Source organism: Anopheles gambiae, chromosome 2 (assembly GCF_943734735.2).
Source record: "Anopheles gambiae chromosome 2, idAnoGambNW_F1_1, whole genome shotgun sequence".
NCBI lineage: Eukaryota > Metazoa > Arthropoda > Insecta > Diptera > Culicidae > Anopheles > Anopheles gambiae.
The window spans coordinates 83,042,640-83,057,883 of record NC_064601.1 but is presented as its reverse complement, the minus strand read 5'-3'; the positions used below and the strand labels follow the sequence as shown (position 1 = coordinate 83,057,883).

Here is a 15,244-nt window from a genome sequence, read left to right as displayed (position 1 = left end):
AAACACACATACGACCAAACTACACCATCGTTCGGACATAATGTATCTGGCTCGTGTATATTGAACTTTGTACAAGCCTCTCATTCTCCTTCTTCTTTTCTTCTGGCCCCAAATATAGACCAATAACAAGCCTGTTTTTGGACTTACCGATGACTCAAATACATGGTCCGCGTTACACATACACTCACTTCATACGATATGATACAAACATACAGGTCTATCATAAAACTAGACGCCAATACCAACCCATGCCATGCATATGTGTGTTGACGTTGGAGATTGGCCGCGGCCAGTGTTAAAACGCTTCCAAGGAATCAACATGTCGCGGACTTCACCTACCGTTCTTACGAAATACGTTCGCAATTCTGCTAAATTCATCAACAACTAGTGGAGTGGCATGGTTGGCACTCCCCCATACCACCCAAAAAATCAGGATCGCTCTAAAACAGATTTCATGACCGCGCGTAACCCTTGTACGTACAGCTCGAAATTGGTAATAAAGTATAATTTAGGTGAGTATGGTGTGCTGCATACTAATTTTCTTGCCACGTGTCTTTAATTGACTTAAGGTTGTTATTACACTTTTTGGAAGCGTTGTGACATAATGTCGCAACATCATACTTCGGGTTTGGTTTGAAATTTCGCGATTACATGGTGAATTATTACAAGCATTATAAAATCTCAAGTGAGCGTACCTACTTTTTCTAGTAATTCTAATATTTTTGCCAGTAACCTTACGTCTACAGTGCCTTCAATAAAATTACTTAATTTTTATTACATATTGAAGCTAACATTTACATCAATATGATTTTACTGCAAATATTTATTTAGTGATCATAAATTGTTCAAAACGCAAACTGATGTAGTGTGAAAGCAAAACAAATATATTATTTTTGTTTTTGTGTTTCTTCAAAAAAGGCAAAATTTTGAAATATTCAAAATTTTGTAAAGCTTTACTCATATTTTTTATAACTCGTTACAAAATTATGTTGAGGTCGTGTAATCTTCCAACCTCATTGTCATTTGGAGGCTGAAATTATTCCTGGAATGAAAAATGGCACCCAATCCTAGTCATAAATGTTTATGTTATATTGCTACAGTCTGATGAAGCGTAAACAAATTTTCATTCGTTATATAGCGTATCAAGTATTAATAATATAAAATGTATTAAGTTTATCAACATTAGTTGGCATTGAAATAAAAATGTTGCAGACCAAATCGAGCCTTCACAAAATATATAAATATGAAATCTGTTGTTACTTGCTCCATGTTATGTCGTAAGATTCTTTATCGTGTCATGAAATCTGACAAACAAACAGGTAAAGCATGCTTTAAAAATTATATTGTACAATTGTTATGCAGCACAAAGCATATATGCAGCACAAAGCCTCTCTCATTCAAGGGTTAGCTGAACACTCTAGAAGTATCCACCGAAAGGAAAGCAACAGTGAAAGGGAAACGAAACGTTGTACGATATAATTATATGATTTCCTTGCAACACCAACCTCTACCATGGGATCAGCCATACCTTCACATTGAAACAACCCTTCAACACACAATACATCCACAAATGCACAAACACACCAAGCTTCACCCAGACGGTAGACGGAACCATTCCACAGTTGAGACCCCCGTAACATGGCTTAAAATAGACCTGCCTTGCAACAGGACTCAAGCACACACACACACACAAAGATCCCCTGGCAGCAACAAAAAACTCACTCTTTTTCCCTGCACAATCATACCACTGCCGCGTGGTAACACACACACACACACACACACACACACACACACACACACACACACACACACACACACACACCAGAACATGATGACCAGCGCGCTTTTTTGTTCAGAGACCCCAACACGGCCACCCCGAAGGGCCTGAAGTGCCTGGATTCCGGAGTTTGAAGGGGGAGAAGAATAAAAAAAAACTTTTCCAAACGGGGATTACAAAAAACTCAATCGAACACGCAAGCAAGCAGCGTGTTGTGGGTTAGGGAAGGCCTGCCAGACTCGAACGAGGTCTGGACTTTGGTCAGTTTTGTTGTGACCGTCAGGCGAGACGGTGCTGAAAGTGACGCAGAGTACGTGGACCTGCAACAACGACTAACTTTGAAACCAAGTGGAATAGCTTGTGGAGGAATGGAAGTTAGCTGTTAAACCAAATGTAAATTCAATTCAAAATCGTGTGCCTAAGTGCCTTACAGTGTTGGTGTATAATCTGATCGTGATCCTTTATTGAACCAGTTTGAAACAAACTCGAACCGAACGGTCGTTCTCTTGTATCGGAAACTCGTCTACATGTCCTAATTGGATCCAAGTCAAACTGAAAGGTAATGGCAGCCTCAAATCTGGGTTACATACATTACCTCCCAGCTCAAACATCCCATCCCTTCATCCCCGTGCCGGGCCTTAAATCCCTCCCGGTAGTTTAATAAGGGCGAGAAACAATTTTCATGCGCGAGTTTTTTTTTTCGCTTTGTAAATCGTCCCGCTGTAGCTCTTTTCGGCGTACATTGTTCGACTTTTTGGGTCACTGATAGTGCCCGCTCGGCTGCCTTAGTGACCCAAATATAGGGTCCAAAGTTTTCCCCATTTTGCATACTGGATCAAACGGGAGTGCGTTCATTGTTTTGGAGTCTGAATGGAAAAATGCGGACGGTTGTTTTATTGTCCGAAAATTATACAGTACAACCGGGTGGTGGCTGTGATTAAATGTTTCATTCACGAGCCGATACTATTACCATAATTTATCTAAACTACAAATCCGTAAAGATAGTGTGGCCAAGCAGCACAAAGCTTCCGAAAACGGGTGCTGTAAAGCGCTTTCATCGGTACTCCTGGCGGTATTGCCGTTATGTGGTGCGGTCGGTATAATTTATTGTGCGTGTTGTGATTTAATTGTGAGCCCACTTACAGCGCAATATGCGGTTTGGTATTGCAATTGTGGTGTGCGTTATTCATAGCTTCATGTTTAATTGAATTGTTTTGCCCATTTGCGTAGCACTGTGGTAAAGTGTAGGACTCGTAAAAAAATAGTATAACAATGTAGTTTAATTATTCTAATTGATTTCTGTAAACTTAACATTTCCTTTTTCCAGCTTCCTGCTTTAAATGTTGATGGATAATAAATTGTTTCAATTTCCAAAACATAAACCTTCTTGTATCAGCTCTTAAGAATTTTAACAACACAGTATACGCACAATACATCGTATTTTAAGAGGAGAAGCATATCATTTGTTTACCGAATGAAACCTTTTAGACAACAAACGAGCTTCTGGGTTGTTTCTAACGATTTTTTCTCAAGATTTTCAAGATTTGTAATGACCATATATTATAATTTCTACTCTAAAAAAAGTATATGTTTTTTTTCTTATTTTAAACAGTGAGAAGCCTAAACAGATGAACGATTTTCAGTTGAATTGATCTAACGCATATTGTAGACTCAAAAACAAAACATTGTTTAGAAGAGATCAACAAATAAAAAAAGATAAAAGAGAAAATACAGTAACAGAAACATGTAATGTAAACAACATGGTAACTATTTACAATTCTTACTTACTTTTTATCGAGCTTCATAGAAACAAAGCCAACAAGCAAAAGCAGCACTAACTAATACTCGATTCCGATCAATCAACCAATTCCCACAAACTTTGTCGTCGCCACTTGGGCTACCGAGCACCGACAGAAACTACACCGTGGGTTGATTAATGTTTTGGTCCGTTTGTTTTTGCTTCCCCTTCCCCCAAAACCAATCCAAATTCACTGTCTCACACATTCACATCAGAAACTTCCAGTTTCAACTGAAACCGTATCTATTCTTGTGTCTTCCACAGAACACCCGCCACAGCCGGGAAGGCGAAAACTTTCTGCCACGTGTGCGCCCGCACTTGAGTAGAAAGGAGCATCCACGGAAAATTTGAGCTCCGGCATTACCAAGCCGTGCGAATCCTGAGATCCGTAACCTTTCAAGGTTTCCACGAGAAGGGGAATGAAAGCTCAAACTGCTTGCAAAACAAACACCCACAATTCACGACGAGTTTCTCCACGGTTACTTAGTGGTGTTGTGCCTTTAGTTTAGTGGCATTTGTGCAGTGGTATCAATTAAACAAACCCACTCGGGAAACTTTGGAAGCGCCGGGCGATAAAGGGAAATTAAATTTATTTCCAAACGCAACAAAAACACTGTCCAACCCAAACGGTTTGGATGCAGCTGCCAAAATCAATCTACTGGTGCAATTTCCCTTTACGAAGGCTACCATCGGGTCAGTAATTGAAGACAATTAGTTAAGTCAAAGGCTTTCACAATCGCCACCGTTTCTTACGTTAGCCACGGCTAACAGGGGCCAACTTTCGCACTAGCTAAAGTGCAGTGCAATTTATGCAGTGTTCCCAAACGTCCCATTTTCGGGCGTAGAAGTGTTCGTGCTGTGTGATTGTGTGATTGTGTGTGTGTCTGCATATACTGTGAGCGATAGCAGGAGCAAGAGCTTAGCGAAGGAAGCCAAAACATTTCGTAAAGAACGATGGGTTGTGCAAGCAGTTCTCCGTTAATCAACGGTGGCGGTCCCGGTGGCGTCATCGAGACAGCCAAAGAAGCGGCCACCAAAACCGCGTCCGACGTGCTGCATGCCGGCGAAGCGGCGATCAATGGTAAGCAAGCTTAATTACTGCACACGAACGGTGAAAGGGTGGATGGGGGCTTTTTTGAAACATAACAGCTTTATGGGTGAAATGTGCAAATCTCTTGTTCGTTATAAATTCACAAGTTCTAGACAAGCTGCTATGGTAAACAGTTTTTTTGATGTGGGGATGGGGAGGTAGGGAGGGTGATTTTTCAGGTTATCTATTGTTATCCATTATTTAGGTATTAATATCTTAGAATAATTTGTCTATGAGAGTGCATTCAAAAAATAGAATATTATGAATTAATTTATCCTTGATACATTTAAATTTCAATATTTTGACAACTAAGATGACTGAACTAATATAAGCTGAAACGCCTAAGCTATCCATACAGCACACAATTTAGCTATGCACTTGTGAAGGGTTGATATGCTGTTTAGATCGTCTGAGCTCTAAAATAGATTAGAAATTTGGTTGGTAAATAGCCCACAAGCCGTCACAGACGAGCCACAGGCGAAGCAAATGAATGATAACTCATTAACGTCATGAGGCTTGCCGACATGTCATGCCATTCGAATGACTTCATATTACGTGTAGCAACATAGAAAGCCAAGCCTGCTGTCAAATGACATGCATTGGTCAGCACTACGTAAGCCTTAAACTGTATTAGGTAGAGTTGCAGTCGTTTATTGCATTTGTGAGCTATTTTGAAATTGAGAATCAATGACTCCAAGATGAGTCAACTAATGGTGGTCAGACAATTAATAAGTTGAAAAAGCATCAATATTTACTAAAGCTCATTTTATAGCGCGCATTTCATTGAATACTTCACATTGATCTCTGGATATCATTCGCAACTACTGCACTACTAATATTTTGTTTATGTTTTTATATTTGTAACGCAAGCATAATATCTTCGTTATATGATAATCAGACAAGTATCTACATATAGAAGTGAGGTGAATTCGAAGCTAAACTAAACAAGCGAATACAAAAATGAATAGTACGATGCGATAAATCAAAGGTACCAGGCGTCTCCATCAGGATGTTTTTCCTAGTTGTATCTAAGGTAAAATGGGAAAATAATACGGAAAGGTGCCGTTAAACATTTAGTTCCTATAATTTACTATAGGAATTTATTCCTATAATTTATATAAATAATTTATATTCATTTTACAATATTTATTTTTATTTCGAAACTAAGAACCAAGACAAATTACTATTTTACAAAACTTTACACATTATAATTTTTTTTTATATTATCAAGTTTTTAGTTAGCAATACGACCTTTTTGAACCGTTTCTCCTGAAAAACAAAATCAAGTTTTTAATTTCTTTCTGAAAAATAAAATAATCATGTTTTTGTATAAGGTAATTAACTAATAATTAACCTTATATGTTCCTATGCCTAATGATTGTTAGTACAGCAACACTGTTTGATTGTTCATTCTCGGTTAATGACATATGTAATAATTTGATATATTATTACTTCTTTGACAGTTATTTTATTGCTTAAGCTATTATTGATAAAAGAAAGAAAAATTCACTAAGCAGCATGATATTGTAGAAAAACGTAGTATTTTTCAATCTTGGTCAAAGCTAACTAACTAAAATACATGATTACAATTGTTTTACTAGAAAAGTTTACTTCGACTCTCCATTGTTGTTTTAGGCCGTCAGTTTGTTCAAACAATACATGCTTTCCGATGCCATCCCAGCGCCGGGCACACATGCATGCCATCGTTTTACTTTTTCAAACAATCCGACAGTGTGTTGACTGACACGGCTATTTATATTCTGGCCCATTGATCAACAGCCTTCCTCTTCCCATGCATGGATGGCTACCGCATCCATTGTTAGCTCAGTCACTCAATTTAACATCCCACCCTAAGCGGGAAGCGTGGCTCGCTACAAACGCAAATTCTTTTCCACCAGCACAAATGGGTGCCTCATTACGGGCAATAAACTCTATTACGCTATCAGACACGCGTACGTTACACCACGGTGCCATCCATCAACAAGCACCAGGCGTTTCCATCCTGTCGATCGATAGTAGAGTGATTTTACAAAAGGAAAACCCCTGTGAGTAAATTGACTACAATTTCTCCACTAAATGGATTGATTGGAGAGTAGCGCTGATTGGCCCCGGCGGGATGGGTGGGTTTTTGCATGTCCGAGCTTATATTCGGTTCTGGACCGAATCAACAACACAATAAAAATGAAGCATTTCAAAAATCACAATATGACCATAACACTTCTTCAGCGGAAGGTAAAACATCCATCACTGTAGCAAATCGAAGTTTCGCGTAAAAGGTCAACGATTTTTAACGGTTAAAATACTGCCAAAAATAAACGATTCTGTACCTGCTGCTGCTGAAGCGTTTTCTAGCGTGCTGTTCGAATATTGTGGAAAGTGGAAGAAGTGTTCGAGTGCTTTCGTGCACCATCTTCACCTGTTTTCCTATCTTTCCACCAACATGCCGGCGCACAAGCGTTCGGTGTTGCTTACATTCCACTTTTGGATAGCGCCGAAAGCTAACCATCAATCTAAGCATTGATGCATATCTTAATTTTATTCATGGCTTGATTTGTACACGCTCCACGACGCGGCTATCGGTTAACGGTACACGGAGCAACATTTCACAGTCGCACGTTTCATGTTGGTGGTGGTTTTAGTTTGTCTTTTTTTATTTTTTTATGCCAACACACTCAGACCTCACACAAAGTACCAAAAGTTGTCACCATATCGTGATTTCTAGGCGAGAGGTGTGCTATATTTAGAAAGATATCAGTTACGGGCAAAAACTTTTCGCTGAAAGAAGTCTGAGAGTCTATTCTATTACAGTGAGGGTATAATTTGTTAGTAATTTATTTAATGGATATTTTTAATAGATTACCAGAGCACCACTTTCAAGGACTTGCATAAGCACGCTTGAAACACAATTTAATAATTTTGGAAGATATTTTTTTTTTATTTGAACATTTAAATGGGTTTCATCCTTCTAACATAATTAGGTTCAAATATTTAAAAAAAATAATTTTAGCATGATCTCAATAATACATATTATTTTTATGAAAACCTTTCTCGTTAACATGCTAATAAGTTTTTTTTTTTAATTTTCGTTTATTTTTACCAACGAAAAATATTTTTTATATGAATTGCTTCATTGCCGGTCAGGAAGATTAGCCTTCATTGCCGAATGTGTGCATTTTTTAGATCATTTCATATCAAATATCACCATAAAAAATACTTTCGCTTGCTACAGGCAGGAGTTAAGCTCTGTCCCCCACGGATGAACCTTTTCGAATTGGAACAATCTAAGAGAACGCCTTCTATAATCACTCGAAATGTATTAATAGCACCACTCAGCTTATCCTGCGCGTTGCCCATAATTCAATGCCCTTCTTAACAATGACGAAATTTCTATCCGACTACCGCCACTAGCTAATGGTTTGGCCATCTTATTCGACTACAAAACATCTCCTCCATTAATGTGCGCTGTACCCAGGATTGCTTTTCTGCGAAGCTGCTGGTTTGCTTCCTTTGCCGTAGGAAAACAAACAAAAAACAGCAACACAATAAAGCTCACCCGTGACATTTACCGTCCCCGGGTTTGAAGTGGCTCAGCAATACTGTTTGGTTTCGTATGCTTTAAATAAACTTACCCCCTAAAATGTATAAGGCACATAAAGGCAACTGCAGGACGAAAGGTATCAAACATCACAAGCATACACACAACACACACACACACACATGTCGGTTCACATTTCATGCCTTTCCTTAAAACCTTAACAAAGACAAGAAAATCATGAATAATTAATGAGCTTCTTCCGAATATTGGTTGCTGTTTCCGTTTGGTATTTGGGGCTATTTTATCATTCTTTTCCTCCTTTATTTGTGAATTGTTCGAATTCCTTTCTTTGGTTTGAATAGTTTTGTTTTTTTTTCTCTCTTTCTTTTCTGTTTTTTTACTTGGTTTTGGTTTCCTGCCCTGTGTTTGCGGTTCGACTGCCAGCTTGTCTCTCTTTCCGGTGACTTTTTGCAACTAGAAAAGGAAAAACCATCGATTTGCCATTGTGTATTTCATTCTCTTTCGTTCTCTTTTTTGCTCCTTCTTGATGAATCTATTCTTTCCGAACTGTCTGGGCGTACGCCCGTGTAAATTGTTCACTCGTTCCCACTTAATGTGTACGCCTTTAATACGCCTTTTTGTTTTATTAGCTTTGCTTCGATTTTCACCTGTCGGGTGTAGTTTGTTTTCTTTTCGTTTCTTGTGCTGGTTGGCTCTCATGCGATTGGACCGTTCGGTTCGGCTCAAGTAACCCTAGTCAAAAGTTCAAGGGCAGGGTCGTTGCTGCGGTCCTTCCTCTCGCTTCGAATCATGTTTCGTTCGTGTTCGCTTTCGAAAGCTAATTGTCATTGGGGTAGACATTGCGTAAAGAATTTAGGATGGAATTGTAACCTTTCTGTTCAAATGAAGCATTTTTATCGTTTTATTTTTGCTTTTATACTCCGATCCTTTTTTTAAATAACCTTCATGCATTATTTTAAAATTAGTCCCAAGAATCTTAATTTTATAATTACCCTTCGATCCAGGAATCTTCATTCCGCACCTAAATGGTGTCTCACAGTGTCTTCATACGATACAAATTGTTTTATCTACAAGAACCCTTTATTATCCCCTTTACACGATCGCTCGGTCCCCAGGAGCTGCCCAGATAATACTAAACTCCCACCCAGCTCTTGAACAATAAATAAACAATGAACCATCGCAAGCCAACAAGTGGACCATAGCTCCATGGGCAGCAGCAAAGGGCAACTGGAAAAGGGTATAGAGCCTGGGGGATAAATAAAAGAAAACAAAAGCAACGCATAATAGCATTATCACACAGGACTGTCCCACCAGCGGTCCATCGGTAATTGAATTTCTGTCCGCCTTTCCAACTGCGAACGTTAAGTGTTTGAAATATGCAAGACGTTACTTTCAACACCTTGCTGATGATCGTCCTGAACAGCACAAATGGATAAAGTTCGAGACAGATAATAAAACTCTCATTTTCCCTCTAGCTCTCTTTCTCATTTTCACTCTCTCTCTATCTCTCTCTCTCTATATCTCTCTATCTCCCTCTATCTTTATCTCTCTCACACACAATAAAATCCCAAACCCTGCCGGGTACGGTTCCGCATAAATTGCGGTGGAGAGATAGTAAGAAGGAGACATCTTTGGCTCTTAAATACTCTTTTCTGTCTTGGCTGAAACTGGAAACCAGTTGATACCAGCTGCGGCTTTTGCGAGCTAATGAGGGTCTACTGTTTTTCAATGTCCACACAACTTTATTTCACCACTACAATAAACCCATTAACAAGCATCCAACAGACGGAACCGAAACACCAGACGTCTATTGGGAATCGTGCTTCGGAAACGGCAATCGGTTATCTATACCCGTCTACGCACTGGCAGCCGAAAGCAATACACAATTACTCAATCGCACGGCTGAAAGTACACCTGGGACGCGTGTTGCTTATGCATGATTTAGCTACAACGCGGCGTTCGTTCAACTACCCTTCGATGATGACCTTTCGGTGAAATGTTGATGAATAATCCTTGATACAGGTCAAGGCAGTTCAATGCACTTGAGCATTACTGAAATGGTGCGATCGTGATGGTTGAATTTGACATGAAAATGGAATGAAATGGCTGAAATTTAAGGCCCAGTTTGACAGTGACTATAATCGATCAACAAATACGTCGTACTTGCCATCAACGCTGTGACACTATCAAAGAATCAATCTGACACAATTATTAATCCAATTAGCCAGTTCAGTTAAGGTTATTGAATCATTTAGAAATCAACATTTAAAAATTCAGCATGAATGACAGCTGTGAACGTTGAATGTGTGTGGATTGTCAAACTATCCTCAGCAAAACCCTCAAAATGAGAGATTTTTTCACCATTCACTCAACTACAATTATGCTTGCAGAGTCTCTTTGTGTCATTACAAGGTTTCCCACGATTTATCGGTCAGTTCCCATAATTTTTTGGGCTCGTTTCACGATTTATTCATCGTTTCCCATTGATTTTTGGTTCGTTCCTATAATTTAATGGTATCGTCCTATTGGATATCAATACAATTGCATCAAAAAATTCTGGGAATCAACCAAAAATTGTGTGAACGCACCAAAAAAATTCGGAACTTTCCAAAAATTGATGGGAACCAAGCAATAAATCGTGGAAACCCTGTATTCTATTCATTCCTTTAATTTTGTTTCGTAGTATTAAATGCTATAATTTAATATTTTAGGCTACTAGTTTCATTAACTTTCTAAAATAAATATTGAAAAAACAATTATCTTGTTTACCAATGTGCAAAATGTCACACATATCTGTAGACAACATTATGAGTTGTGGTTTTGTTGATAAATTTGGATAAATGGATAGACATGGTACGTTTTGATTTTTTTTATAATTCAAGTTATAAAGCCATAAAACTAAGCAATGTTTTGATCAAAATATGGCATAAAGTATACAAAATAAATATTGTAGTAACTTCAAATAATTTAGGCTTTATAAGTTAAAATAATATATTTCAATTGAGATTCAATTCACAGACATATACGCCGAGCGTTAAATATTAAATTAGCTGGCGAGTTAAATGAGTAAAAAAAACTAAGTAAAATGTATAATTTCTATTATTCAAGATTCCAGTTTTAATAATTAGTGAAAAGAATATCATTGAAATATGGTATATAGGTATCATTAAAAAAAAACAATATATCACATGAGTGTAAGTGATACGATAACCAGTTGGACCTTAAGATGACATCTATCTATTTGCCATGGCCCTATGATCTATGATCTTAAGACATCTATCTATTTGCCATGGCCCTTTCAATCAATTTGTATTCTTTATAGATCGGTTTATGTCTGTTGTAAAAAAATATTTTAAACAACAAATTTAACTGGTCATGGATAGAGCCAACCTATCTCCTAATGTCTCCATGACCATAACGAGGTTAAGTACGAAACATTGTTATCTGTCTGTGTAAAAGTTGTGACGTTTACCTTTCGCTTACCGCAACAGACCTCTGTATCTTGAAGCAACCTCGTTAACATTATCAAAGACCAACAAGGTTTTTAATGAGGGATACTTGGCCGAATGAAAGAAATTCAAGACCATGCCTACAAGGAGCGGACAATTTTATGACGAAACAGACATATTGCTTGAAACTCGTTCTCTTATTTCAGGGCGTAAAGAGACCGGTAGTAGTTACATTTAATCGATGTGAAATTTAGCCCAACGTAAAGTTTACGAATAGTAGCAGTGTATATCAGCAATGCCTAATATTTTAAGAATTTTTTACATTACCATTTACCATGTACTAAGGAAAAATGTATAATGATGTTCTTTGAAATGTTTTACTTCATGATTTTTTTATGAATGATACAATCTTCCAAAAAACCCAGAATTAATAAACCATCACTAAAGGAAAGAATTTCATTAAAATTACAATTTTGGCCTCTTTTCACCTGTGCAATCATTTCATTTCGCTTACAATGTTCAGGAGCAGCGGAAAACTATCAGAAAAGCAAGAGTTTTTTTTACACTCGTTAGCCTCGCAAACCACCGTAATGCAAACTGCTTTCATTCTGCTGCTACCCACAAATAGTTCATCGTCTACCAGACCAGAAAAACCGGCATACCGCTGTGGCTTGAGTGGAAACCTCAAAGACCGGCCTGCAGCCGCCACACAGTTCGTTAAGGATGAAAAAACGCATATAGCAAGTGAGCGTTGCAACCGAAAGCCCACCATAAAAGCTTTCTCGTTTACTTTTCTTTCTCGCAATGGCTCAGTACAAAAAACATGCCGCTCTTTTTACAGCCTGTTTGAATGTTAATTAATGTAATACACGTCTTTGTGCTTTGAAAACCTGGTTTGGAAAACTCTACAAAAGGCTTACACTACATTGGGTGGCTTTAATTTTTGCCATGCTAAATGAATACTTTCTCCTCAGTTTCACCCTGCAGAATGTAGGCTAGATTTATGCATATGCCTTTCACTATAGCCATGTGTTGCGCTCTCACCTCGCACGCCCGGCCAGCTGACGACCGCAAACACAGACAGGTTACTTATTTATGGCTTCCGGATCTGGGGTGGCATTTGACGGCATATGTGTACCGAGCGTGTGATTGTGCATGTACGCCAAGCGTTTTTGATGCGGTTTGTGCCGTGGATTGGAACTTAATTTCTATTTTCAAACACAACATTCAAACCATCTACCGTCCCCGTGTTGCTAGTGGTAAAACAAATGGCAATGGCAACTTCTCACTAAACCCTTTTGCCTCTAATCGGTACACTCTTCTTTGTCGCTTTTGTCGTTCCAGACGTCGGTGAGCATGTGAAGGGAGCCGTCCAAAACGTTACGCACGAGCTGGAAAACGTGCTGGGTGGCAAAAAGGACAACAAATCCGATCACGTCAACGAGGACGACGGCCACGAGCCGGCTACGAACGGGCACGACGGTGGGGACAACCCGGACTACCAGATCATACGGCTGAAGGGCTCGAAGCAGAACAGCGTCGAGGAGACGGAAAAGATGGAAAACGCGAAGAACGACCTGCTCACCAAGGCGCAAAGCTTCGGCGACGACACGGATCGGATGGCGGACGATCTGATGAAGGAAACGGAGGAGCTGATGCGGGACGCCGAGACGGGCATCGCACACAGCGAGATGACGACGCGCATCACCTCCAACGAGGACGGTACGATCGAGATCCTTAACCTCGAAGGTAATGCGCCCAAGTCCCCGAACCACTCGATTGACAGTTTGCAAACTACTTCACCAGAGCCCGAGATCGAGCGGATACTGGCCGGCGCTGGGACGCAGGAGGAAGGCACCGTGCCCGATTCACCCAAGGCAACGCTCAACACACTGTCTGTGCCCGCCGCCAAGGAGGAGGGAATGCCGATGGACGCGATGCCACCAGCCGCGGACAAGGCGAACGTGTGAGTACGGTAGTGCCATGGCGTCTTCGCTTCGACAAGTCTTTTCATATTACAATCAAGCCCGATGTCCTTTGTACACTCCACCTTTTCACATCCCGTACACCAACACACCGACAAGTGTAGTCCATTGGAACAATGGACGATTCCTTTAGTACGTCACACACTCCCAAAAACTCCCTCCTTTATGTCGCATCATTTATGCATTGGAAATTCAAAAACTAAACACATTTCCATTTCCTGCCCTGTACATTGTAACAAAACTCCTTTGTGAAATAATTGGAACAATTTGAAAGTTTTTCACACAATTTCAGTTGGCTACGGGATGTGCCGGAAATTTTCTAACGAATCATTTTTTCGATGTAGTTTTACATTAGATTCCTCTAGCTCATTCAATGTGCGATACATGCGTTTCATCTGGATTATTGTAAATAAACCTTTAACGTGTAAGTAATTGTAAAAAGAAAAGTTTGAAAATAAATGTATTATTGTGTTAGGAATAAATATATTGTTTTTGTTGTTATCGTAATACTGTAACATTTGTGGCATTTCTTAATATATGAGCTGCGTGATTTACTTTGCATCGTGATGTACACGGACTTTTATACAGTAGATGCAGTACAAAGATGATACATGAACAAATATTGTAAAACAGTGTTTTGATAGTTCATACTTCCTCTATTCCTTATTTTATTTCTCAGTAAGTTCAATCCTTCATATGAATTTTACATTGCTTAATAATATTTTTTTTAATTAATTGTACCATACATACAATATATTGATGGCTTTCCAAAATATAGCATTAAAAAGATATTCATTGAATATAATATTTCATTTCAACGTAAATACAGTTGAAAATATTATTCACTCTTTTTTAACTCGCTTTACTACGTTCATGATTTATTTTTCTCATTGTTTTTTTCTTTATGTAATGAAACAGTTTAATTATACAAATAATCTTGTTTAATATATTTCGTTCTTGTTCATTTTTTCATATCAATTGTAAATTTATTGGTTTTGGTGTTTTTTTAGTTATTTTGAATGGGTTTTCTTTTTAATTTCGCGTTTTCCCCCCAAATCAATTAATTGTGGAACGTATCCGAACAAGTGTACAAAACATTATGTAAACATGCTAAATATTTCGTGTGCAAATAAAAAAGACTACAAACAAACCATGAGAAAGCCTCTTATCGGTATCGGAAAACAAGGGAAAATATGTATAAACGCAATAGTTAATTCCTTTAATTGTATATCTTGCATTTGTTCAATAGTTGAGAATTGACTGTTATGATTTTTTTAATTTAAGTTACTCCAATAATATTAAAATGATTTGTGATATTCTGAGTGTATAAAATTATTATAATAATTGGTGACATATAGTGAGATAAACCAACAGGAAAATGTAATGAAATAGACAGCTAATTATTACATTATTACAGCTTGTGAGTTATGAACAATTAAAATCATATATTTAAATTACAATTAATGAACAATCCACAATTTGAGCAAGTGAAATTGTAAAAAAAAACTATACAAGTAGTTTCATCATATTATCAAAAAAAAAACGTTAAAATAGTTGACCGATGAATATAATTCATTCACAGTATCATA

The 15,244-nt window shown here is 38.2% G+C and overlaps 1 protein-coding gene across 3 annotated transcripts; it reads left to right on the top strand.

The window, feature by feature from the left end:
• The first annotated feature begins 2,027 nt into the window (after positions 1-2,027).
• Positions 2,028-14,137, top strand: LOC5667090 (uncharacterized). Of its 3 annotated transcripts, none has more exons than XM_061647693.1 (4): positions 2,028-2,336; positions 3,840-4,656; positions 13,015-13,392; positions 13,477-14,137. In XM_061647693.1, the coding sequence occupies exons 2-4, from the start codon at positions 4,530-4,532 to the stop codon at positions 13,638-13,640; spliced, it is 669 nt and encodes a 222-aa protein (XP_061503677.1). In that variant the 5' UTR covers positions 2,028-2,336; positions 3,840-4,529; the 3' UTR covers positions 13,641-14,137. The 3 variants fall into 3 exon arrangements, with proteins under 3 accessions (XP_061503677.1, XP_061503676.1, XP_061503675.1); XM_061647692.1 differs by having other exon boundaries at positions 13,015-13,419; XM_061647691.1 differs by having other exon boundaries at positions 13,015-14,137.
• Positions 14,138-15,244: the final 1,107 nt, after the last annotated feature.